Here is a 24,708-nt window from a genome sequence, read left to right on the forward strand (position 1 = left end):
TTAAATTTGATTTCCCAGGTAAATTATGCCAGCAATTGCCTCAATTCACTACACACATACAAGGGGCTTGGGGTACGTAATGGAGGTAGCATTCATCAAAAGGTATGATTGGTTGTCTATAAGGTTGCCTGACCTTGATCTATGACCTACTGGTCATCATAATTTCCCGTGTCAATGCCCCGAGCCGGGCAGACGGGTAGAATTAAATTATCATTATGTTATTATCATAATGTTGATATCGTCCAATCAGAGCTAAATAAAGCATCTCATTGACTTCAGCTAAAATCCATTTTAACATAGGTTTGAAGGGGAAGCCGGGATTCTAGGTGGAACTAAATTCTCATCACAAAAAAAGAAAATGCTGGCTGTGGGCTAGTAGACCAGGAGTCAGGGTTAGATTGTATTGCAGCGCAAAATCACTATCTAGAACTTTCTCTGCCATTGTCCCGCGATGGTGGAATGACCTTCCACACTTCATCCGCTCTGCTGAATGCTTCACTATTTTTAAGAAATATCTGAAGGCACAGTTCTTTGCTCACCTGATCACCTGAATCATTACCACCTAAAGCAATTTCTTACGTCATAAACTCCGTTTTCCTTAAAAAAAAATAATAAAAAAAAAAAAGTTTAATGAACTTGTTTCTCTAACAGCTAGCTTGTACCTTGTCTGGCCAACTATTGAAACTTGGTCATGCAGCACTAATGTTGTTGACTCCTTGTATGGCTTTTGCTTGTGTTGTACTCTGCCTCACTTGTAAGTCACTTTGGATAAAAGTGTCTTCCAAATGAACAAATGTAAATGTAAATGTACCATCCTATCTGAGCCAGACAAGGCATCTCATTGACCTCAGCTGAAATGCAATATATTTCAATGGGATGACCAATCTCATGAAATATATTATTTTTCTAATATACAGTGGCTTCAGAAAGTATTCAGACCCCTTAACTTTTTGCACACTTTGTTGTGTTGTAGAATTAGTTAGAATTAGTATGATTAAATGTATTACTTTGGCCATCAGTCTACACACAATAATAAATAATGACAAAGCAAAAACATTTTTTAGAAATTTTTTGCAAAGTTATTAAAGATTAAAAACTTAAATATCTCATTCATGTAAGTATTCAGACTGTTTATTCAGTACTTTACAGAAGAACATTTGGCAGCTGTCACAACTATGGGCCTTCTTGGGTAAGTCTCCACAACCTTTGCGCACCTGGATTTGGGCAGTTTCTCCCATTCTTCCTGGCAGATCCTCTTAAACTGAGTCAAGTTGGATGGGGAGCATCTGTGTACCACCATCTGCAGGTCTCTCTGTTTGGGGTTCAAGTCTGGACTTTGTCTTAGCCACTCAAGGACATTAAGAGACTTCTTTCAAAGCCACTCCAGGTTGTCTTGGTTGTATGCTCCCAAAGCCACTGTATTTCTATGGAACAAGAGGGGATTTTAAGATATTTGATAGTTGGTGCTATTTCACCAAGTATTTCAAGCCAATAAGACTGCCACAAGGGCATGAAATGCTGATTTATGTTTACATATTCTTAATTATGTAACAAGGAAAAAATGTTGAATATTTTTAAAATAATTTTGAGATCTTTGAATCTTGGCTCTGTTCTCAGCAGTCATCACTGATGGAGGTAATTTTTGAAATGATTTTGCAGTTACAGGACCTGTCCCAGACTACTATGCCACACTGCTGCTGTATCTAATGATGCATGTGATATACTGTATATGGTAAGACAAATATATATCTTTGCAATTATGGAATTTAAGGTCCGCGAAAATTATTGTATGTATATTATTGGCATTTGGCATTTTGGCATAACTGGCATTGGCATTGACAGGCATATCATTAAACATTAACTTGTTTCTTCTTTCTTCCATTCCCTTAATCCATTAATCTGTTGATTTACCTTGTTTCCTCTAAGGGTGACATCAGCAGTGTAACTGTTGCCAAGGCAAGCATCTATAAACAGTTACAGCACAACATGCTGATGTCATCTGACCAGTCCAAAACTGATTCAGTATATATATATAAATAAGTATGATGTTGGAATGATTGTCTTGAAAGAGCATCTTAAGGACGTAGCCAAAGGATCTGAAAGGTACTGAAAACCACTAAATCATAAAAGCTTTTTTCAATCAACAGGTTTGTGTGGAAAATATCAGACAATAATAAGTGTTAATAACTGTCTTTTATTTACATTGATAGTTTTCTAAACTACAGTAATGTGCAATATAGTTTAGGTTAGTGCTTTTATAATTTAGTCTGATAGTACAGTACATGTGTGTGAAAAATAGACACAGAAATGTTTCATTTGTGGTTGATTTTGTTCCATGTTTTAAATGTACGTAATTGTTAATCCACTTGTTTGCAAGTTTTCTTCTTTGAGGAAATTTTTTAAAAAGTGATTCAGGGAGAGCAATGTTTTCAGTTTTACTTTACTTATGTAAATTGATTATGTTGCCTCTATAACAGACCACAGTCATGTTTCCTTACATTGATGAAGGCAATTTTTTACACATCAATACATCAAGACATATTTGGTGAGAAAAAAGGCAATGCTCTACATTTTTGGCGTTCTTTAATTTCTTTGTGTAGCAATATTTCCTATTCTGTTAAACCTGATATACTAAATACTAAATTTTAATCTTAAGCAGCAAATTTAATGGTTTTCAGTTTTGATTGATTATGCTTTAAATGCATTGATTCTTCTTTTCTGTCTTTATTCCAGAGAAACAATGACTCAAACCATCCCTCAATACACCAACCTGAGCAATATTCCTGCACCCCTCCTCTCCAAACCTTGGAATGTGCAGATAGTGCTGGTGCAGGTATTGGTGGGAATTTTCCTCTATGTGAACTGCCTCATGATATGCACCTTCTTCAAAAAGGAGGCCTTTCGTACCGACACTCGCTACATTTTGTTCGCACAGACTCTGTTAATTGACTCTGCCTTCATGGTTCTTTCGGATTTGGCTGCGCTTGGGAGTTACTACCGGATCCCAGTCCCCTGTATTCCCTGTGTGATAATGTGCACCATCATGGTCTGGCTTTTATTAAGCACACCACTGACCCTGGTGGCAATGTGCCTGGAACGCTATGTGGCCATCTGCATGCCTCTGAGACACGCCAGCATCTCCACCACTAGAACCAGGCTGCTAGGCTTTGTCCTCATCTGGTGTCTCTCAGCAATACCTGCTCTGATTATACTCATTGCATTTGTCTCCTCTGTTCCTCTCAGCATTTATACCTCATACATGGTCTGTAGTGTGGAGATGATGATGACATACAATTGGCAAATACAGGTCAGAGTGGGATTATTTCAGTTTTACTTCATAGTCATGTCTATTATCATAGGCTTCACCTATGTTAAAATCATGGCAGCTGCCAAAGGAGCCTCAAGCAACAAGAAATCTGCCTCCAAGGGTCTCAGGACTGTGGTTCTTCATGCCTTTCAGTTGCTCCTCTGTTTGATTCAACTGTTGTGCCCTTATGTAGAGATGGCTATCATGAAGATTGATTACATGATGTTTTTGAATGTGAGATACTCCGATTTCATTTTGTTTGTATTAGCACCACGTTGTCTGAGCCCACTGATATATGGTTTAAGGGATGAAAAATTTTTTGTGGTTTTGAGATACTATGCAGTTTTTGGTTTGAATAAAAAAGAATTCCATTTTTGCAGATTCTGTCCACTTCATCTAAAAAGTGAAAAAACATGGCCTTTGACTGGTACATAAAAACCACTGAGTGAAACATGCTGAGGATACGTGTGTGTGTGTGTCTGTGTGTATGTGTGTGTGTTTGAAGTGTCTGTTTATGTTTGAGGTGTGTATGTGCTTGTGTTTGTGCCTGTGTCTTCGTAAATGTTCTGTGTGTGTGTGTGTGTGTGTGTGTGTGTGTGTGTGTGTGTGTGTGTGTGTGTGTGTGTGTATGTGTGTGTGTGTGTGTGTGTGTGTGTGTGTGTGTGTGTGTGTGTGTGTGTGTGTGTTGCTGTATCCCCGGTCCTTGTGTCCCTCCTCCTCAAGGCTTTCTCTTACTCCTCCCATACAGGCACAGTTTATTTGGCTCTAATAAATGTGGCTAAAATTTGCAGCAAAATGTAATTTTTCATGATCACTTCTTATTTTTACATTTTACACTACTACATCAGTCCATAATATGAATTTTCAGAAAAATCTGTTGGTACAGAATAAACAGTCACTTTAGACCCAGTGGGTAATTTTTTCTCATTTTAAACAGACAATAGTAACATACACTATGATTTAAGATAAAGTTCTTTCTATGAAATGTAATGCTTAATAAGAATTAGAATAAGAATAAGAATTTGTTATCTGTTTAAAATCAACATGTGATGTTTGTTTTCCCTATTGATTTTCAAAAATATGAGATGTACAAGCAATAGCAATAAACTGATTGTCTTTATGCTCTTTGTGTCTTGATTTTCACACACTCAGATTAACTCATTAGTAAGGTGTGCAAACCTCTGCATTATTCAGGACCAGAAAATAGCATAAATAATATGTGTAAATATTTTATTTGGTTGGGTTTTTGGTCAGTTTTTTTTCTTTGGATGGAAGTGGCTGTGAGTATGCTTCAGTGTCACAATAATCCATTAGTACTTTTACATTAGCATATCAATTAAATTTCCAAAAGACAGGAATGTAGTATTTGGAAATAATATGAATGGTCTCAAAACTTTTTTAAATTATGCATCTATTTTTATTTTATACCAACACAAAATATATTTCAATGCAGACACTGGAATATAAAATACATACTGTCACCATTGACAAAGGCTAGTCTGCCCCTATGATGTTATTATGACAGCCCCACCTGGAAAGGGTCACACTGATTGATTTAGTCTTGTACATTTTTCACTTGTACTCAGAAGGTGTCTGATTAATGTGCTGTCAGTCACACATGCTTCTGTGTGAGGGCAGAGACAGGCATAGACACAAGGAAATTTAGCAACTGTGATTGAACTGTGCCTCATAAAGGTCATCCTATCACAGGTCAGCAATGTACAGCAACCATTATGACATAATATTCTGCAAGACAGACTAGGCCAAAGCAGCATGAAATAGAGGTTTCCAGTGCATATCAATCTATATGCATTTTCAGCAATGTTTTCTTATGAAGCTGGACGAGGAAAAAGGCAAAGCTGCATGCACTGTCAGGGATTTGGCTGCTGCTTCCAGTAAAGACCACCAAATGCCCTCATAACTTCCTCTGTTCTATGTCTCATTTAGTTAATGTCTTCCACCTGTATTTCACCTGTGTCTTCTGTTATTTAAGCCATACCCTTTGTCCCCCCACTTCCTCCTCTGTTGTAACAGGTGGCTATGGCATAGGGCGGTCAGAGTGTTTGGCGGGAAGGGAGCCACAGCTCCTCACACTCTCATTAATTCACATGGAAGAAATTGACTTTACTTTGTGATTTTGAGCATTTTATAGAAAAATCAACTTTTTTTCAGTATTTGTGTGGCAATGTAGCAAGGTGGTAAGGAGCAGTGCTCATAACCAAAAGGTTGCTGGTTCGATTCCCCATTGAGGCACTGCTGCTGTATCCTTGGGAAAGGTACTCAACCCAAAATTGCCTCAGTAAATATCCAGCTGTATAAATGGACAACACATGAAAAGTGTAACCTATGTACCTCGCTCTGAATAAAATATCTGCTAAATGACAACAATGTAATGTAACTGTTTATAATTCTAACTTTAACTTCAAATGATCTCATAATGATGCACTCATTTGTCTTTGCTGCAAGTGAATTGTCTCATGGTATGTCACAAATAACATGGTGCTGATGCAAACATATGCTTTGGAAAGGTATTTCCCTAACATGAACCTATTTGTCTGTTCACTTAACTCCATCTCCTCTGAGGCCCCTGCTATTGATGCCACAGATTCTCCATAAAGATGACATCAGCAGTGTGACTGTTGCCAAGGCAAACATCTGTAAACAATTAATCACCACAACATGCTTATGTCATTTGACCAGTCCAAAACTGATTCAGTATATATACATGTGCATGATGTTGCTAATGCCTTGAAAAAGCAGCTTAAGGACATAGCCAAAGGATCTGAAAGGTACTGACAACATGCTGATCATGAAAGCACTTTTCTCAGTGAACAGGTTTGTGTAGAATACAGCAGGCAAGTTTAGTATTTAACAACAATTTAACAGTTGACACATTTTCTACACGACAGTAATGCATGAGACAAATACTGTACTGTGACAATCTAGCCTGGCAGTACAGAACATGGGTGAGAGTAATGTGCATAGAATTTTATTTGTCGTCGTTTTAAACATTTTTCAAATGTTTGAAGTTTTAAATGACTTTTTAAAATTCACATATTAGCAAATTTTAAAGGAACATAAAGTTGTTCAGGGAGAGAAATGTTTTACTTATTTGTTTGATTTTAACTGATCTTTTGTAAATTTATTCTCCTGCTGTCCACCTTTTATAACAGAACACAGTAATTTTTCCTTTTTTTGATTAAAGCTTTTTCAACATTAATATTTATATTTAATAACTGTATAAACATGTTGAACGAGCAGCAGCATGGCACTACAGGTTTTTTGTATCTGTACCTGTTGCATAATTGTGGTATTTCCAAATGAAAGTAACAGAGATACAGTATAGGAAATGTATGTATTTTATGTGAATTAGGGAATTGTACTGTTTTTTCTCCTATAAATTCTTAAATTATGGCCAAAATGCATTCACTTTTCTCTTCTGTCTTTCCTCAAGAAACACAATGGCTCAGTCTATCCCTCAATACACTAACCTGAGCAATATTCCTGCACCCCTCCTATCTCGATCTTGGAATGAGAAGATAGTGCTGGTGCAGGTGTTGGTGGGAATTTTCCTCTACGTGAACTGCCTCATGATATGCACCTTCTTCAAAAAGGAGGCCTTTCGAACCGACACTCGCTACATTTTGTTTGCGCAGACATTGATCGCAGACTCTGCCCTCATGGTGTTTACAGACTTGGCTCTGATTGGGAGTTACTTCCAGATCCCAGTCCCCTGTATTCCCTGTGTGATAATGTGTACCATCATGGCTTGGCTCACTATCGGCACACCTCTGACCCTGGTGGCAATGTGCCTGGAACGCTATGTGGCCATCTGCATGCCTCTGAGACATGCCAGCATCTCCACCACTAGAACCAGGCTGCTAGGCCTTGTCCTCATCTGGTGTCTCTCAGCAATACCTGCTCTGATTATACTCATTGCATTTGTCTCCTCTGTTCCTCTCAGCATTTATACCTCATACATGGTCTGTAGTGTGGAGATGATGATGATATACAATTGGCAAGTACAGATCAGAGCAGGATTATTTCAGTTTTACTTCATAGTCATGTCTATTACCATAGGCTTCACCTATGTTAAAATCATGGCAGCTGCCAAAGGAGCTTCAAGCAACAAGAAATCTGCCTCCAAGGGTCTCAGGACTGTGGTTCTTCATGCCTTTCAGTTGCTCCTCTGTTTGATTCAACTGTTGTGCCCTTATGTAGAGATGGCTGTTTTTAAGATTGATTACATGCTGTTTATTAATGTGAGGTACTCCAATTTCATTGTGTTTATATTAGCACCACGTTGTCTGAGCCCACTGATATACGGTTTGAGGGATGAAAAGTTTTTTCTGGTGTTGAGATACTATGCAGTTTTTGGTCTGAATAAAAAAGACTTCTATTATTGCAAATTCTGTCCACTTCATCTTAAAAATGAGAAAACGTGGCCCTTGAACTGTATATAAAAAACAGATGAGTGAAACAAGTTTATCTGTGCATGTGTGTATGTGTGTATATATTTGAGGTGTACACAAGCTTGTGTTTGTGTCCATGAATGTCTGTGTAAATGTATATTTAACCTGTATGTGACCTACATTTGCCTAAGTGTGTGTGTGTGTTTGTGTGCGTGTGCGTGTGTGTGTGCACGCGTGTGTTGCTGTATCCCCAGGTCTGGGCATTCTCTCCTCCCTTAAGCATAGTCTTCTCTGGCCCCCTCTGGTACCCATTTGCAATGCTGATACAGCACACATGTACATTTCATCATAATATGCTCTAATGGTGTCATTTACCAAGAATTTGCACTATTACATAAATGAATACTCTGAAAATGAAGAAAAGTTTATGTGTGGATGTAGAATAAATGGTCAGCAAACACCCAACGGGTATTTGCTTTCCTTATTTAAACAGGCACTAGCAGTACACACTGTGATGAAGTGAAGGTGTTTCTATCAGATCTAATCAAATACACAATTTGTTTAAAATTAAGGTTTGCTGTAACCTTGTTAATCTGCTTCTTCTTTTTCAAAAATGTGAAATGCACAGGCGTAAACAATAAAATTACAGCCATTATAATCTTTGTGTCTTGGTTTTGATGAAAGATGAAAAAAAAAAATAGCCAGGTTGTATGAAATCCTGTCTTTAAAACCGGTTTGCTTTGAAATAGCACTTGTCCAGTTATTTTATGTAGCTTGACTTCATCTTGGTATAAGTAAACTGAACAACAAACCTATTTTTGCATTCAAGTATCTAGACAAGTTAACTCAAACCCAGAAGTTTGAGTATAGTAAGTTCAATTGAAGCAGCTGACAGAAAACCATACAAAGCTAGCAAGCACAAACAGTGCATTGTTAATATTCTGTGATATGCGGCTGTGTAGCAAGCACAGTTAATTATGAAGCTTACGGTCTGGAGCTGACTCCTTACAGCTGGTGAGTGAACTTGTGACCCGATGACGTCTCATTTTTGTGCTGGTAGTTTGCTAATGGGCGTGACAGCTTACAGAAAAGAAAGCAAGCTAGCTATCAAGGTAACAAGCAGAAACAATGCTCACATTATGTGCAATGTAAGAACAGAGGAGGCAAACACTATGAAGAAAATGAAAGCATGGATGCCTGCAAGACACCAGATGAAGACAAGGCCTAGCAGCCTGGTTCTAGTGGTGGAGATGCTGGCGTGTCTCAGAGGCATGCAGATGGCCACATAGCATTCCAGGCACATTGCCACCAGGGTCAGAGGTGTGCTGATAGTGAGCCAAGCCATGATGGTGCACATTATCACATGGGGACTGCAGGGAGCTGGGATCTGGTAGTGACTCCCAATCAGATCTAAGTCTGAAAAAAATTAGGGCAGGGCAAGTAAAAACATGTGTGAGTAAAGTAAAACTGGCCAGTGACTTGCCCAGTCAGGAAACTGACGATTCAGAGCAAATTTAGCATGTCACCCGGCCAGTATGCACAGGTTCTGCGCGCACAGTTTCTGTGTGCAGACTGTCGGGCCAGCACATCAATAAATGCGTGTTCTTGTGGGGCAGCAGTGTGGTGTAGTGGTAAGGCTTAGGCTAACTATCTGTGACAGTGAATATGATTTACATTGACTGCCAAGTGTCAGACTGTTATACAGCATGTTTCCTGCTTTTCCTGAGCACTTTTCACAGCTTCTTACAGGATTGCCCTCCTGGTCCCTCAAAGCATGCTGTCCTGGTTGAAGACATACCGATCTCATAGATTCCAGCACATGAAACTAACTGAAGAAATTCCTTTTCCTTCTGAAGCTCAGAACAGTGTCCCACAAGGCTATTTTTAATGATAAGTCCCTGAGCCCTTGTTGTTTTTACTTTGTATGCTGCCATTTGGAGATGTCATTCGTAAGCATGAAATAAACTTTGATGCCCTTACCTATATATGAATTTGATTCCTATTTATCTTGATTTTTATCTTGACAGATCCACATTGTTAATATCACATGCCCCACAATCCTAACAAGAAAACAAACATTTTGATTTTCAGTATCAACCACTGTTCTGTTGCTATGAGCGGTTAATCACAGTCCTGTCGCTATGGGCTGTCATCCATTCTGTTTATACCTTCCTAAGCATCTTCTGTGAGTGTTTGCAGTTCAGCACAGATAGTAGTGTATTTCTGGAACATTAAGTGTTGTATATGTGTATAATTATATTGTGTCTTCTCTTTGAAAGCTGTGTAGATAATCAGGATCTGCATTATTAGCCTAGCCGCTATTGTTATTGCTTATGGCCTGAATATTACCTAATACTACAATTCTTCTCACTGATTTTGTTACTTTTAACCTTTTGCATTTACATGTATAACTAATGTGCTATACAGCCATTCTTTTTGTTTTTCTACATAAGGCTGTTCATACAGTACGTTCCAATAGCCATGTAGCTATGACAACCTCATAGCTATTACCCAGCTAGGAGTGTGCTGTAACCATGTAATATTTCTTCATTTTTTTGTTATAGGCTCACTCCTGTTCACTCTGTACATGAGTGTACAGCTCAATAAAGCATTGAGGCTACATCCTGACTCTTTTCAATTGCGTTTGACTTGCTGTTCTTGGGATATAAAAGTTTGTTGTAGATGCCCCCCCCCCCCAAAAAAAAACAAACAAAACAAAATAAACAAACTAAATAAACAACCCCCCCCTTGTATCTGTTTGGTCCTCTCTATCTCAGCGAATCCTTAACCGAACAACCAAATTTTTACATTATCCATTTTTGTACGCCCTTAACCCCTTAATGCCCTTAACCCTTAAAGAATTGGATGTGCCTACAAGGATATGTAGGGTGAATGTCAACAATGAACAAAACACCCACTTTTAGGAGGACTCATATATTTCTCTTATCTGTCCATGATGGAGATGATGTCCAACATTACTATTTTTCTTGGTGCTCTGCTTTCTCTCACATTAGCCAAAGAGGCATACACACTAATTTATAGCGTCGTAGCATAGGACAGAAGGATATATGGGCACACAGGTATATAAACTATGGATTATAGGGGTACCACTCCACTTCACTCCACTCCACGCGACTCTTCTTGGGACTCCGGACCTGATGGTACACCCTCCTCGCTGAAATTATTATTTTCTGAAGTGCTGCACCCCATGAATCTATATTTTTACATGTTATCCATTGATACAGCTGGATATTTTCTGAGGCAATTCTGGGCTCAGTACCTTTCCCAAGCGAAGAGCAGCCCCAGCTGGGAATTGAACGAGCAACCATTCAAACTTCACAAGAAGTAAACACAACTCAAGTTCATTTATGTAATGTTATAAAATATGAGTTACCTGCACATATTACAGCACAAGGAAGCATTCCATATTCTCAGAAACATTTTATTAACATCCATATCTCTTCAAAATACACGAAATAAAGCCACATTCCTATACAGGAGGTCACAGAGTTACGATGGGGTTCCGTTTTTTTGGTGTCGTAAGTTGAAAAACGTTGTAAGTCGCTTTTTTGTCTCTAGCGGCGCCTATATCGGTATGTAGTGGCAGTTATGCTAACATTTATCATATATTTAACAATTCTTTTCATAAAAAACTTTAAACAAACATTTATTTTCACTAAACAATGCACATACCAACCTTTGGTGAATATATTTACCTATCAAATACAGGTACCAATATATGTATACAAACCTTTGACAAATAAATACACGTATCAATACACATTCCGCGAGCCTGTCTACTGCCATGGCCCAAGACTTTACTCTCGCGGACAAAAGTAGTGCGCCAATTGTCATTCGTCGTAAGCCATATTAAAATCATAATGGGGTCTATGGAGGGAGCGTCATACCTTGGAATTTGACGTAAGTTGATTCATCGTAACTCGGTGACCTCCTGTACTATGTCCTCATTGGGACATGATCTGAAGTGCATGTGTGCAACAGGCCATGCAGAATCCATTACTCTTCCTCTGGGTTTTGCTGGCACCTGCTTCTGACACCTGAGTTTTTGAGCTTCTAGGTTTCTGCTGAAATGCGATTCATCTTGCAAGTGGCATAATATATCAGCACAATGAAAAACTTTTGATCCCTGAGACCATAGATGAGTGGACTCAGGGCCCTTGAAAAGATGGTGAAAATGGTGTAATTCAAGAATTGGACGGTCAGGTAGTTCTGTGGACTGTTCTCCAGCACGAAAGTCTCGATGTAGGGGCACAGAATGTCAATCATGCAGAGGAAAAGCTGCAGTGAGTGGAAGAGGAGCGTGCGTCGTCCCTTTGACGCAGATTCCTTGTTATCTCCAGATGCAGCCTTGGCCGCCAGCATGATTTTCACATAACAGAACAGAATGATGACCACAATCACTGCGAAGTCCACCTGGCAGCTGATGGCCCGGAAGAAGCGATGCCACTTGACCAGCATCATGATCTCGTAGTGGCAGAAGCTCGGCTCTGAAAAGTAACCCACCGGGGCTGTAGCGATGAGGATGAAGAGGTCAATAAAGGGATAGAGGGAGCTGAAGGCCAAGATGATGATGATAACAACAATAGTCCTGCCAGTGCTGGAGATCTCAGCATGTCTCAGTGGCATACAGATGGCCACATAGCGCTCCAAGCACATGGCGGTGATGGTGAAAGGCGTGCAGTTGGTGACGATCTCCATGGCCATGCAGAGCGGGATGCACAGACCCACAGGCGGCAGCACGTAGAAGTGGGACAGCAGCACCGCCAGGTCTGAGAGCAGCAGGAAGATGGAGTCCACCAGCAGGGTGTGGGCGAACAGGACGTAACGCATGTTGCCCCGGAACGCCTGCTTGCTGAAGAAGGCGGTGAGCATGAGGCCATCAATGTAGATGAAGAGCCACACCAGTAGCTGCACTGTGGCCATCTTCAGCCTCTCAGTCACGTGGTCAGCAGTCCTGAGAATCAGCTGCTCACTGCTGCTGTTCTGAACCATGGCTCATACAGCTGCAGGCTATCAGCGAAAACAGAAAAAAGAATAGCGAAATATCCTTTGTTTTTCATTAGAAATTTGCAAACTTATCAACATATAAAAACAATTAAAGATAAGACATACATATGCCCACATCCATAATACTCTAAAACAATGAATAAAATTGTGTCTACATTTTGCTTTTAAAACAACTTAAAGAAAAATGTAGTTTGATAAAATTCCAAATTCCCCCCTCAACCCTGATCCTGTACACCCAGTGTATCTTAATTTTTGTTGCAACTGAGATTTGATTATGGAGATCTTTGAAGTCTCATCTAAACTTGACATCACTTGACATCATATTAGTCCTGTGGTTATTTATTTATATAAACAAAGAGGACAAACATATATAGCAACAATTTCTTTCAAAATGATTCAATGCAGATCTCATTCACAGATGTCAAATAAAGATTGGTGTTTAATTGACAGCTTAATCAAAGCTAATTCATTCAGTTTGGAAAGAAAAGAGTCATCAGGACCAGGGCTGAGAAACATTACCGTAGAAGAAAATTCAGATTCTGATTGCTGCTTGAATGCAATGAGAAATAATATACATTTATGTTGACAAAAAAATACATGCTTAAGTAATAAGCAGTTCACTTTCAAAAACTATTGTAATATCATTCTAAATTGTATTATAGCTTGTACTGTATACCTGCACAGGTGCATTGATTCTATGGGTGTACCAAAAATTATAGCAAAAATTATTTATATAGATCCATGACATATTATACTATATTACTCCTTAATTTTTAATGTCTTAATTTGGTATTCCTACTAGCACTTTTCAGAACCTAATGTATTTACATTAATCAGATTAATTCTTTAGATAAGGTCTCTGATACACAATAAAGAATAAAAAATGTATTTGTCCAAATAGTCCAATTTTAATATATATATCAGAAATAAAGCAAATTTCACAATATTAATATTAAGGTTAATACTAATAGTGATACCAAATACAAACACTATTAACACATTCACAACATCCTTAATGAAATAACTGACCAAAATAACATTAACATGTTTACCTATTACTTGGTTTTAGTTGAACTTCAGTTTTTTAAATGAAATATGTATTGTTAAATGATATAAATCAGTGAATACATTCAACGCATTATTACCTTTAACATATGTGCCCAGATCCTCAGCAAAAGCATGAATAACCAAAAGCTCTGTGTTATATAGTCTCATGAGCAGGTTTTCTGACCAATGGCCTTAGAAGGGTATATTTGGCTTATTGTCATGCTGTTGACAAAACCTGGAACAATGGCCCATTGAGGGTACATGTTTGCTGTATGGGACTAATTAAGAAGCTTTCAAACATGAATTCAGGTGTAATAATATTATTCCAGTATGATATCATAACCTTTCAAAGACTGATTAATTAATAGGGTTTTGGATAGTTATTATTTGGATTTGTTGCAAGGGATTAGGCTTTCTTTGACTTATGCAATATCTTTGCAAATGTTACTAATACAGGGAGAGGTAGACTTGGAGGTTGTAGATGTGTGACGCTAGCTTTAGCTGTATAGTGTCCATTTTCCTGGAGAATGGCCCTGATCAATGCCAGGTAACATATTCATTACTTACAGTACATTTAACATTTGACCTGAAATCAGATACCCACTCAGGGTATCTTTTCAGTTCACTACTAGAGGGGTGTTTATTTAGGCAGGGGGAGGGGATGGTTGTTGTCAGGATAGTTACAGGTGCTACAGGTACTAGGTGTGGTACTACACATAGAACCAGAGGGTTGTGTGTTCCCACTAATCATCCCACCCGTCTGTCTGAGATCTCAGACAGAAAAACCTCCTGGACAGAGGCCTAAGAGGCCCAGGATCAGCAGACATAAGGTTGGGGGGGGGGTTGTTGTTTGACTTTCTCTCCTCTAAATCACTGGGGCACATCTTTACCTCCACATGAAGAAGTCAGTAATATGTTTACGAGATTAAATGTGAGTGGGGAGGTTGAGACACGTGGTTATGGCACATTTCCAATCCAGCGTGTGCTGTGCCTTTCGATAATTATTACCAGGATGCTCCAGAGTACAGTAACAGCAGTTTGCCTCCTCAGCCTTCACCCCCCCACCCACCACCCCACCACTCAATCCCCAGTCAAAGACACACTCATTAATTTTTAATAACAAACACCTGAGGCGTGCGCTTAATTGAGCAACTAACTTTGTTCTTTGGTTGGGAAAAACAAGCTTTCTCTGTGGAGACGTGTAACATTGTTCCAGGGTTGGGTATATCTCCAGTATCTGTCAGGCCTCAGTGAGGAAGGCAATGCTTTTTCAGAAAGGTGTCATTTCTGACCTTTGTAGCCCGATTAAAACTGGTACCATACAACTGATACAGAAGTCCCACCTGTGTATACGTACTCCCACTATCGAGTATATATGTACAGCAGGCTCATATTCATGTTCCCCTACTAATCCTCTCCTAAAGATACTGAGGGTGGGTTTCTGTATAAGCTCTAAACAGGCCTCGGTAAGGCAAACACTTGGAGTTCTTCAAAGTAAGACTTTGCTTTATAAATGAGCTTCACGTATTGTAAAGGGCCCATTTTATTTGACTCGATGCCCCTTATCTTTGTGCAGATCATAGCAGGCACCTCAAACCTTACTTGAGTGAAATATGGAGTCCCATGAGGAGTTGTTCTTTGTTTGTTGTTTTTTTCAATGTTATCAATTCTGAAGGCATAGTATCTCTTTTTCAACTGTTTCAACTGGAACTTAATGTCTGTATGAAATTCGAAAGATAATCATTCTTTTCCTTTTTCTTTCTCTTTGCCCACAGGTCCCCTTTTACTATATGCCAAAAAAATAAAACAACTCAGCCACAGTTTCTTATCCAAGCAAGAAAAATAAACCATCGGTGAGCATCAAGGCCATTAAGATCTCACATCCAACTTAAGATCTTTTGTGCTCTGGATTCACGCAGAAAACTAAAACCCGGATCAGTGCAGAGGCCCTCTTCCACAATGGAACTCCATTTTCCTTTGCTTCAGCTGTTAATACCTGATAATACAACAAGATGTGTTCCTGTATTGCAGTCCAGTTTCATCTTTATTATATTTCCCATCCGAATAGATTTGCTCTTAAGGCCTGTCATTAATGGCATTTTGTTTGATCACTTGCCCTCAGTACTTTGCCTCAAAATGGCACTGGACATTTCAGTTTTGTTTGAAAGGTGTCTCAGTCAAGAACAAAAAACTTTCAGTTGCCTTCCAAAATTCTCCCTGTGTGTACACTTCTGACTGGTCTGACATCCTACAATTCCTTTAAGCTGGGTTTCTTCTTTTTTATTGCTAGGACTCACAATTTTCTCCATTTGTTTGATTTTATGCATTTAAATTCTCCGTCACCAGGAGGTTGACAGAGCAGCAGTTTCAAGCCAATTGGAATGCAACACTGCAAGATATGACAACATGTCAGATGATTTAGACTCAAGTTGATTTCATAAATAAATGCCCACAAATTTCATGATTGCATTTTATTTTGATTCTTTTACTTACTCTTGCTTTGAGAGATTTTTGGTTTGAGATCAATTTGTGCCCATTACTGTTATCTCCAAGATTGTTTGTTGAACATGTAATACTACTTCTGTGTTTTTATGTATGTATTTTACATATGTATATGACATGCTAAGAAACAGGTACAAATGAATTAGTGACATTGAAGTATACATGGCCACTTTCATCCTCTAAAATAGGAGTATGAACAGATGACATTTAAAAAATTGAAACTTTATGATCACAAATAACGTAGAGATTGAACACCTCAGATTTATTTATTTGGCTTTGCAGTAAAGAAAATCGAAACACAAAAATCATAATGACAATCATTTTACTTTCATGTCTGTGCATATCACATTTTTAAAAAATATTACTGAAACCATTAAGCAAGGTCTTTACGTTACAGGTTACGTTATAGGTATATATATATTACGTTATATGTTCACTCCTGTTCACTGTGTACATGAGTGTACAACTCAATAAAGCATGGGGGCTGCATCCTGAATCTTTTGAACAGAGTTTGGCTTTCTGTTAAATTGTGTAAAGACACACAAGGAAAACAACAAAAAATTTTGGTTTTTGTGCTGATGACACACAGCTACATGTCTAAGTGATGGCTGGTGAATATCTCCAGACTTGAAGTGTGTCTTAAAGACATAAAGCTTTGCATGAGAGCAAACTATTTGCTACTAAATTTAGGCAAACACAAATTGATAGTCCCCAGAACAAAGAATACTCACTGTACTATGGCACTGGCCAATTTTGGGGTCAACTTCAATGGTCCCTTATCCACTCCAAACTTACTTGTTAAGGACCCTGGAGTTATAGGTGATCCAGTTCCCTTAATTCAGCTCCATGCAGAAAATATGTTTGGACTGACATTTTTATAGCTATGAAATTCAGTAAAACTAGGTCTTTTCTTCCAATGACAGAGACAGGAAAACTAGTTCATATATTTATTCTGTTTCAATTACACTATTGTGATGCCATTCCAACAGAGATGTTTGATGTCGCTGTGGAAATTGTACAAAATCAAAATTTTGTTGCAAGAATCTTGATGAGAACAAAAAGAGTTGAACATATTACTCCAGTTCCTGCATCATAAAGTTTTTTTTTTGGTCAATGACTCAGCAGATACCTTTATTTGAAGAAAAGCCTGATGTGACTGGCTGCTGTCAGACATCCTGCAATCTCCCAACTTATGGCAGACTTTTATGGTCTTGGACAGTAATGGCCTTACTAATAGGCATGCACAAGTTCATTCATGTAATGCTGTGAAATGCTGAGCTGGACACCCCGGCTTCAGAAAGTAAAAGTCCTGCCACGTATTTGTTCCACCCATGCACTACACCAGCTGAATTTAATTAGCACAACTCTTCAGCCAGGTAGAGGAGCCAGTTAGTGAAACCACCTTGTTTAGTGAATGGCTAGAACAAATACATGGTAGGACATTTACTTTCTGAAGCCAGGGTGTCCACCTCTGGTGAAATGTAATGTGAGTTTAGTCACAAACAGTCAAAGAGGCAATCCTTCAGATGGCTCCTGCATCACCTGTCAGTGGTACCAAGTCCAGACAGCCCAATGGAAGATGCATGGGAGATGAAATGTTCCCCCTTTTTGTATGCCCCAGTCAAGGATAATTTACAACTGCCAGAGAAACCCTTAAAGAATCGGATGTGCCTACAAGGATATGTAGGGTGAACGTGAACAATGAACAAAACACCCACTTTTAGGAGGACTCATGTATTTCTCTTATCTGCCCATGATGGAGATGATGTCCAACATTACTATTTTTCCTGGTGCTCTGCTTTCTCTCACAATAGCCAAAGAGGCATACACACTAATTTATAGTGCCGTACGTGATATAGGCACCTAGATATATAAACTATGGAATATAGGGGTACCACTCCATTTCACACGACTCTTCTTGGGACTCCGGACCTGATATTACACCCTCCTCGCTGAAATTATTATTTTCTGAAGTAGGGACAGAATGCTGCACCCCATACATCTTAAGTAGTTCCTTCTAAATTTATTCATAACTAGGGGTCACCGTAGTGCTACTGTTTTGACTTTCCAGTGACCATTTTGCATGTGTGCTGCTGTTGGTTACAAGCGATCTAAGTACATACAAGACAAGCTCCATGCCATCCTCCATTAGGGTATCTGGAATGTATACCATTACATTACATTTACATTATTATCTTTTCACAGATGCTCTTGCCCAGAGTGACTTACATAGGTTATCATTTTTAAATGTTATCCGTTGATACAGCTGGGCAATTCTGGGTTCAGTACACTGCAAAAAATAGCCCTTCAAAAATAAGAAATAAAATAATTAATACAAGGTGTTTTTTGCTAGTAATAAGTGAAAAAATCTGCCAATGGAACTAGTGGAAATACACAGATATTCAAGATGCACCATCTAAAAACAAGTCCTTGTAGCTCAAGGAAATTTTGCTTGTTTGGTGACTGTGTCTTATATTAAGTGTAAAGAGATATTTTGACTTGAAAAGAGACAAATATGCTTGGTGAGATTTGGATTTTTTGCAGTGTACCTTACCCAAGGGTAGAGCAGCCTCAGCTGGGAATTTAACCAGCAACCTTTCAGTTAGAATTCCTGCTCCTTTCCCACTGTACTACACTGCAGCCAGTGTACCAACGATAAGTGATGCAGGAGTGAGCAGCCTGATAGTCATGGACGGGCCTCTAAAGGTGTCTGTGACCACTACCTGAAGCTGCACAGGCCAGAGCACAAGTGTTTGTCATTTCAGAAATATTTTATTGACTCCTCATTATTGTATCTATCCAATTTTTCCCCCCACCCCTGAACAGCAGTGGCTTCACAAGTAGGTAAACACACCTCAAGTTCATTTATGTAATGTGGCAAAATATTACCTGAACCTGCACAGATTACAGCACAGGGAAGTATTTCATATTTTCAGAAACATTTTATTGACAACCATATCTCTTCAAAACACACCAAATACAGCTACATCTCCCATATTATGTCCTCATTGGGACATGATCTGAGGTGCATGTGTGCAACAGGCCATGCAGAATCCATTATTCTTCCTTTGGGCTTTGCTGGCACCTGCTTCTGACACCTGAGTTTTTGAGCTTCTAGGTTTCTGCTGAAATGCGATTCATCTTGCAACTGGCGTAATATATCAGGACAATGAAAAACTTTTGATCCCTGAGACCATAGATGAGTGGACTCAGGGCCCTTGAGATGATGGTGAAAACAGTGTAGTTGAAGAATCGGATGGTCAGGTAGTTCTGTGGACTGTTCTCCAGTACATAAGTCTCGATGTAGGGGCACAGAATGTCAATCATGCAGAGGAAAAGCTGCAGTGAGTGGAGCAGGAGCGTGCGTCGTCCCTTTGACGCAGATTCCTTGTTATCTCCAGATGCAGCCTTGGCCGCCAGCATGATTTTCACATAACAGAACAGAATGATGACTGCAATCACTGCGAAGTCCACCTGATAGTTGAAGGCCCGCATGAGCCGATGCCACTTGGTGAGCATCATGATCTCGTAGTGGCAGAAGCTCGGCTCTGAAAAGTAACCCACCGGGGCTGTAGCGATGAGAATGAAGAGGTCAATAAAGGGGTTGAGGGAGCTAAAGGCTGAGATGATGATGATAACGACAACGGTCCTGCTAGGGGTGGAGATCTCAGCATGCCTGAGTGGCATGCAGATGGCCACATAGCGCTCCAAGCACATGGCGGTGATGGTCAGTGGCGTACAATTGGTGACGATCTCCATGACCATGCAGAGCGGGATGCACAGACCCACAGGCGGCAGTACGTAGAAGTAGGACAGCAGCACCGCCAGGTCTGAGAGCAGCAGGAAGATGGAGTCCACCAGCAGGGTGTGGGCGAACAGGACGTAACGCATGTTGCCCCGGAACGCCTGCTTGCTGAAGAAGGCGGTGAGCATGAGGCCATCAATGTAGATGAAGAGCCACACCAGCAGCTGCACTGTGGCCATCTTCAGTGTCACGGTCACATGATCAGCAGTCCTGAGAATCAGCTCCTCACTGCTGCTGTTCTGAACCATGGCTCATACAGCTGCAGGCTATCAGCGAAAACAGAAAAAAGAATAGCGAAATATCCTTTGTTTTTCATTAGAAATTAGCAAACTAATCAACATATAAAAAGAATTACAGGTAATAATTACATATGTCCACATCCACAGTAGTCTAAACCAATGAATAAAATTGCGTCTACATTTTGCTTTTAAAACAACTTAAAGAAAAATGTAGTTTGATAAAATTCCAAATTCCGCCCTCAACCCTGATCCTGTACACCCATTGTATCTTGATTTTTGTTGCAACTGAGATTTGATTAAGGAGATCTTTGAAGTCTCATCTAAACTTGACATCACTTGACATCATATTACTCCTGTGGTTATTTATTTATATAAACAAAGAGGACAAACATATATAGCAACAATTTCTTTCAAAATGATCAAACAAAGATTGGTGTTTAATTGACAGCTTAATCAAAGCTAATTCATTCAGTTTGGAAAGAAAAGAGTCATCAGGACCAGGGCTGAGAAACATTATCTTAAAAGAAAATTCAGATTCTGACTGCTGCTTGAATGCAATGAGAAATAATATACATTTATGTTGACAAAAAATACATGATTAAGTAATAAGCAGTTCACTTTCAAAAACTATTGTAATATCATTCTAAATTGTATTATAGCTTGTACTGTATACCTGCACAGGTGCATTGATTCTATGGGTGTACCAAAAATTATAGCAAAAATTATTTATATAAATCCATGACATATTATACTATATTACTCCTTAATTTTTTAATGTCTTAATTTGGTATTCCTACTAGCACTTTTCAGAACCTAATGTATTTACATTAATCAGATTAATTCTTTAGATAAGGTCTCTGATACACAATAAAGAATAAAAAATGACTATGTATTTGTCCAAATAGTCCAATTTTAACATATATATCAGAAATAAAGCAAATTTCACAATATTAATATTAAGGTTAATACTAATAGTGATACCAAATACAAACACTATTAACACATTCAAAACATCCTTAATGAAATAACTGACCAAAATAACATTAACATGTTTACCTATTGTTTGGTTTTAGTTGAACTTCAGTTTTTTTAATGAAATATGTATTGTTAAATGATATAAATCAGTGAATACATTCAATGCATTATTACCTTTAACATATGTGCTCAGATCCTCAGCAAAAGCATGAATAACCAAAAGCTCTGTGTTATATAATCTTATGAGCAGGTTTTCTGCCCAATGGCCTTAGAGGGATATATTTTGCATATTGTCATGCTGTTGACAAAACCCGGAACAATGGCCCATTGAGGGTACATGTTTGCTATATGGGACTAATTAAGAAGCTTTCAAACATGAATTCAGGTGTAATAATATTATTCCAGTATGATATCATAGCCTTTCAAAGACTGATTAATTAATAGGGTCTTGGATAGTTATTATTTGGAGGGATTAGGCTTTCTTTGACTTATGCAATATGTTTGCAAATGTTACTAATACAGAGAGAGGTAGACTTGGAGGTTGTAGATGTGTGACGCTAGCTTTAGCTGTACAGTGTCCATTTTCCTGGAGAATGGCCCTGATCAATGCCAGGTAACATATTCATTACTTACAGTACATTTAACATTTGACCTGAAATCAGATACCCACTCAGGGTATCTTTTCAGTTCACTACTAGAGGGGTGTTTATTTAGGCAGGGGGAGGGGATGGTTGTTGTCAGGATAGTTACAGGTGGTACAGGTACTAGGTGTGGCACTAGACATAGAGTCAGAGGGTTGTGTGGTCCCACTAATCATCCCACCCAGCTGGCTGAAATCTCAGATAGAAAACATCCTGGACAGAGGCTTAAGAGGCCCAGGATCAGCAGACGTAAGGTTGGAGGGGAGAGGTTGTTGTTTGACTTTCTCTCCTCTAAATCACTGGGGCATATCTTTACCTCCACATGAAGAAGTCAGTAATATGTTTACGAGATTAAATGTGAGTGGGGAGGTTGAGACACATGGCTATTTCCAATCCTGTGCCTTTCGATAATTATTACCAGGATGCTCCAGAGTACAGTAACAGCAGTTTGCCTCCTTAGCCCACCCACCACACCACCACTCAATCCCCAGTCAAAGACACACTCATTAATTTTTAATAACAAACACCTGAGGCGTGCGCTTAATTGGGCAACTAACTTTGTTCTTTGGTTGGGAAAAACAAGCTTTCTCTGTGGAGACGTGTAACATTGTTCCAGGGTTGGGTATATCTCCAGTATCTGTCAGGCCTCAGTGAGGAAGACAATGCTTTTTCAGAAAGGTGTCATTTCTGACCTTTGTAGCCCGATTAAAACTGGTACCGTACAACTGATACAGAAGTCTCACCTGTGTATACGTACTCCCATTATCGAGTACATATGTACAGCAGGCTCATATTCATGTTCCCCTACTAATCCTCTCCTAAAGATACTGAGGGTGGGTTTCTGTATAAGCTCTAAACAGGCCTCGGTAAGGCAAACACTTGGAGTTCTTCAAAGTAAGACTTTGCTTTATAAATGAGCTTCACGTATTGTAAAGGACCCATTTTGTTTGACTTGATGCCCCTTATCTTTGTGCAGATCATAGCGGGAATCTAAAACCTCACTTGAGTGAAATATGGAGTCCCATGAGGAGTTGTTCTTAGTTTGTTGTTTTTTTCAATGTTATCAATTCTGAAGGCATAGTATCTCTTTTTCAACTGTTTCAGCTGGAACTTAATGTCTGTATGAAATCGGAAAGATAATCATTCTTTTCCTTTTTTCTTTCTCTTTGCCCACAGGTCACCCTTTACCATATGCCAAAAAAATAAAACAACTCAGCCACAGTTTCTTATCCAAGCAAGAAAAATAAACCATCGGTCAGCATCAAGGCCATTAAGATCTCATATCCAACTTAAGATCTTTTGTGCTCTGGATTCACGCAGAAAACTAAAACCCGGATCAGTGCAGAGGCCCTCTTCCACAATGGAACTCCATTTTCCTTTGCTTCAGCTGTTGATACCTGATAATACAACAAAATATGTTCCCATATTGCAGTCCATTTTCATCTTTATTATATTTCCCATCCAAATAGATTTGCTCTTAAGGCCTGTCATTAATGGCATTTTGTTTGATCACTTGCCCTCAGTACTTTGCCTCAAAATGGCAAATCAAAATGGCCTCATTTTTGGTTTGAGATCAATTTGTGCTCATTACTGTTATGACCAAGATTGTTTCTTGAACATGTAATAACTACTTCTGTGTTTTTATATATGTTTTTTTCATATGTATATGACAAGAAACAGGTACAAATGAATTAGTGACATTGAAGTATACACGCCCACTGTCATCCTCTAAAATAGCAGTATGAACAGATGACATTAAAAAAAATTGAAACATTATGATCACAAATAATGTAGAGACTGAACACCTCAGATTTACTTATTTGGCTTTGTATAAAAGAAAATCGAAACACAAAGATCATAATGATAATCGTTTTATTTTCATGTCTGTGCATGTAAAATTTTAAAAAAGATTACTGAAACCATTAAGCAAGGTGCAAGGTGTCAACATTTCAAACAGAAACCAGATCAAATCTAAGTATTATGTCTCTTAGAAGGATCTTCATTTTCAGAAAGATCTTCAGAGTCAAGAGTTAATTGTAGGGTACTGTTGATCACAACTAATGTAGAGACTGAACACCTCAGGTTTATTTATTTGTTTTTTAGTAAAGAAAATCCAGATCATAACGACAATCACTTTATTTTTCATGTGCATATAAGATAAGATTACTGAAAATGTGAAGCAAATCAAGACGGTTTCAGCATTTCAAACAGATGCCGGATTTCAAATCTAAGCATTACGTCTGCTAGAAAGATATTCATTTTATATCACAGAGTGTATTATTATCACCTGCTTCAATAAGGAAAGCAAACACCTGTTGGGTGTTGAACTGACCATTTATTCTGTATCCGCATGGAATTTTCTTAATTTACAGAGTATGCATTTATGTAATTGCGCAAAATACAGGGTAGAAATCTGATAGTTAAAAAGTTTACTATTTACAAACATTTTACTATTCTTTAATGGAAAATCACACCGTTAGAGCATATTATGATGAGTTTTACATGTGAGCTGTATCAGCATTAAAAATGGGTATGAGAGGGGGCCAGAGAAGACTATGCTTAAGAGACAGAATGCCCAGGCTTGGGAATACAGCAACACACACACACACACACACACACACACACACACACACACACAACATACAGACATACAGAATGCAAATACACTTACACAGACATACATAGATATACAAACTCAAACATATATACACGTTTAGATCACTTCATCCAGAGTTCACTCACTAATTTGTTT

General features: G+C 38.7%; 4 protein-coding genes across 4 annotated transcripts; 2 read left to right on the plus strand and 2 right to left on the minus strand.

Moving 5' to 3' along the window:
• Positions 1-1,920: 1,920 nt before the first annotated feature.
• LOC118783786 (odorant receptor 131-2-like) lies at positions 1,921-3,742 on the plus strand (the record flags this gene model as incomplete). Its single annotated transcript, XM_036537744.1, has 2 exons — positions 1,921-1,956; positions 2,819-3,742. Coding segments are annotated over 2 exons (960 nt in total), but the record flags the coding sequence as incomplete, so codon positions are not given.
• A 3,026-nt stretch (positions 3,743-6,768) lies between these two features.
• On the plus strand, positions 6,769-7,770 carry LOC118783787 (odorant receptor 131-2-like). Its single transcript, XM_036537745.1, has one exon. The coding sequence runs from the start codon at positions 6,769-6,771 to the stop codon at positions 7,768-7,770; it is 1,002 nt and encodes a 333-aa protein (XP_036393638.1).
• A 4,023-nt stretch (positions 7,771-11,793) lies between these two features.
• Positions 11,794-12,732, minus strand: LOC118783788 (odorant receptor 131-2-like). Its single transcript, XM_036537746.1, has one exon. The coding sequence runs from the start codon at positions 12,730-12,732 to the stop codon at positions 11,794-11,796; it is 939 nt and encodes a 312-aa protein (XP_036393639.1).
• A 6,678-nt stretch (positions 12,733-19,410) lies between these two features.
• Positions 19,411-20,349, minus strand: LOC118783789 (odorant receptor 131-2-like). The gene has a single exon (XM_036537747.1). It carries the CDS (start codon positions 20,347-20,349, stop codon positions 19,411-19,413), a length of 939 nt encoding a protein of 312 aa, XP_036393640.1.
• Between the last annotated feature and the right edge of the window lie 4,359 nt (positions 20,350-24,708).

The sequence above is a fragment of the Megalops cyprinoides genome, chromosome 9 (genome assembly GCF_013368585.1).
Source record: "Megalops cyprinoides isolate fMegCyp1 chromosome 9, fMegCyp1.pri, whole genome shotgun sequence".
NCBI classification, from domain to species: Eukaryota; Metazoa; Chordata; class Actinopteri; order Elopiformes; family Megalopidae; genus Megalops; species Megalops cyprinoides.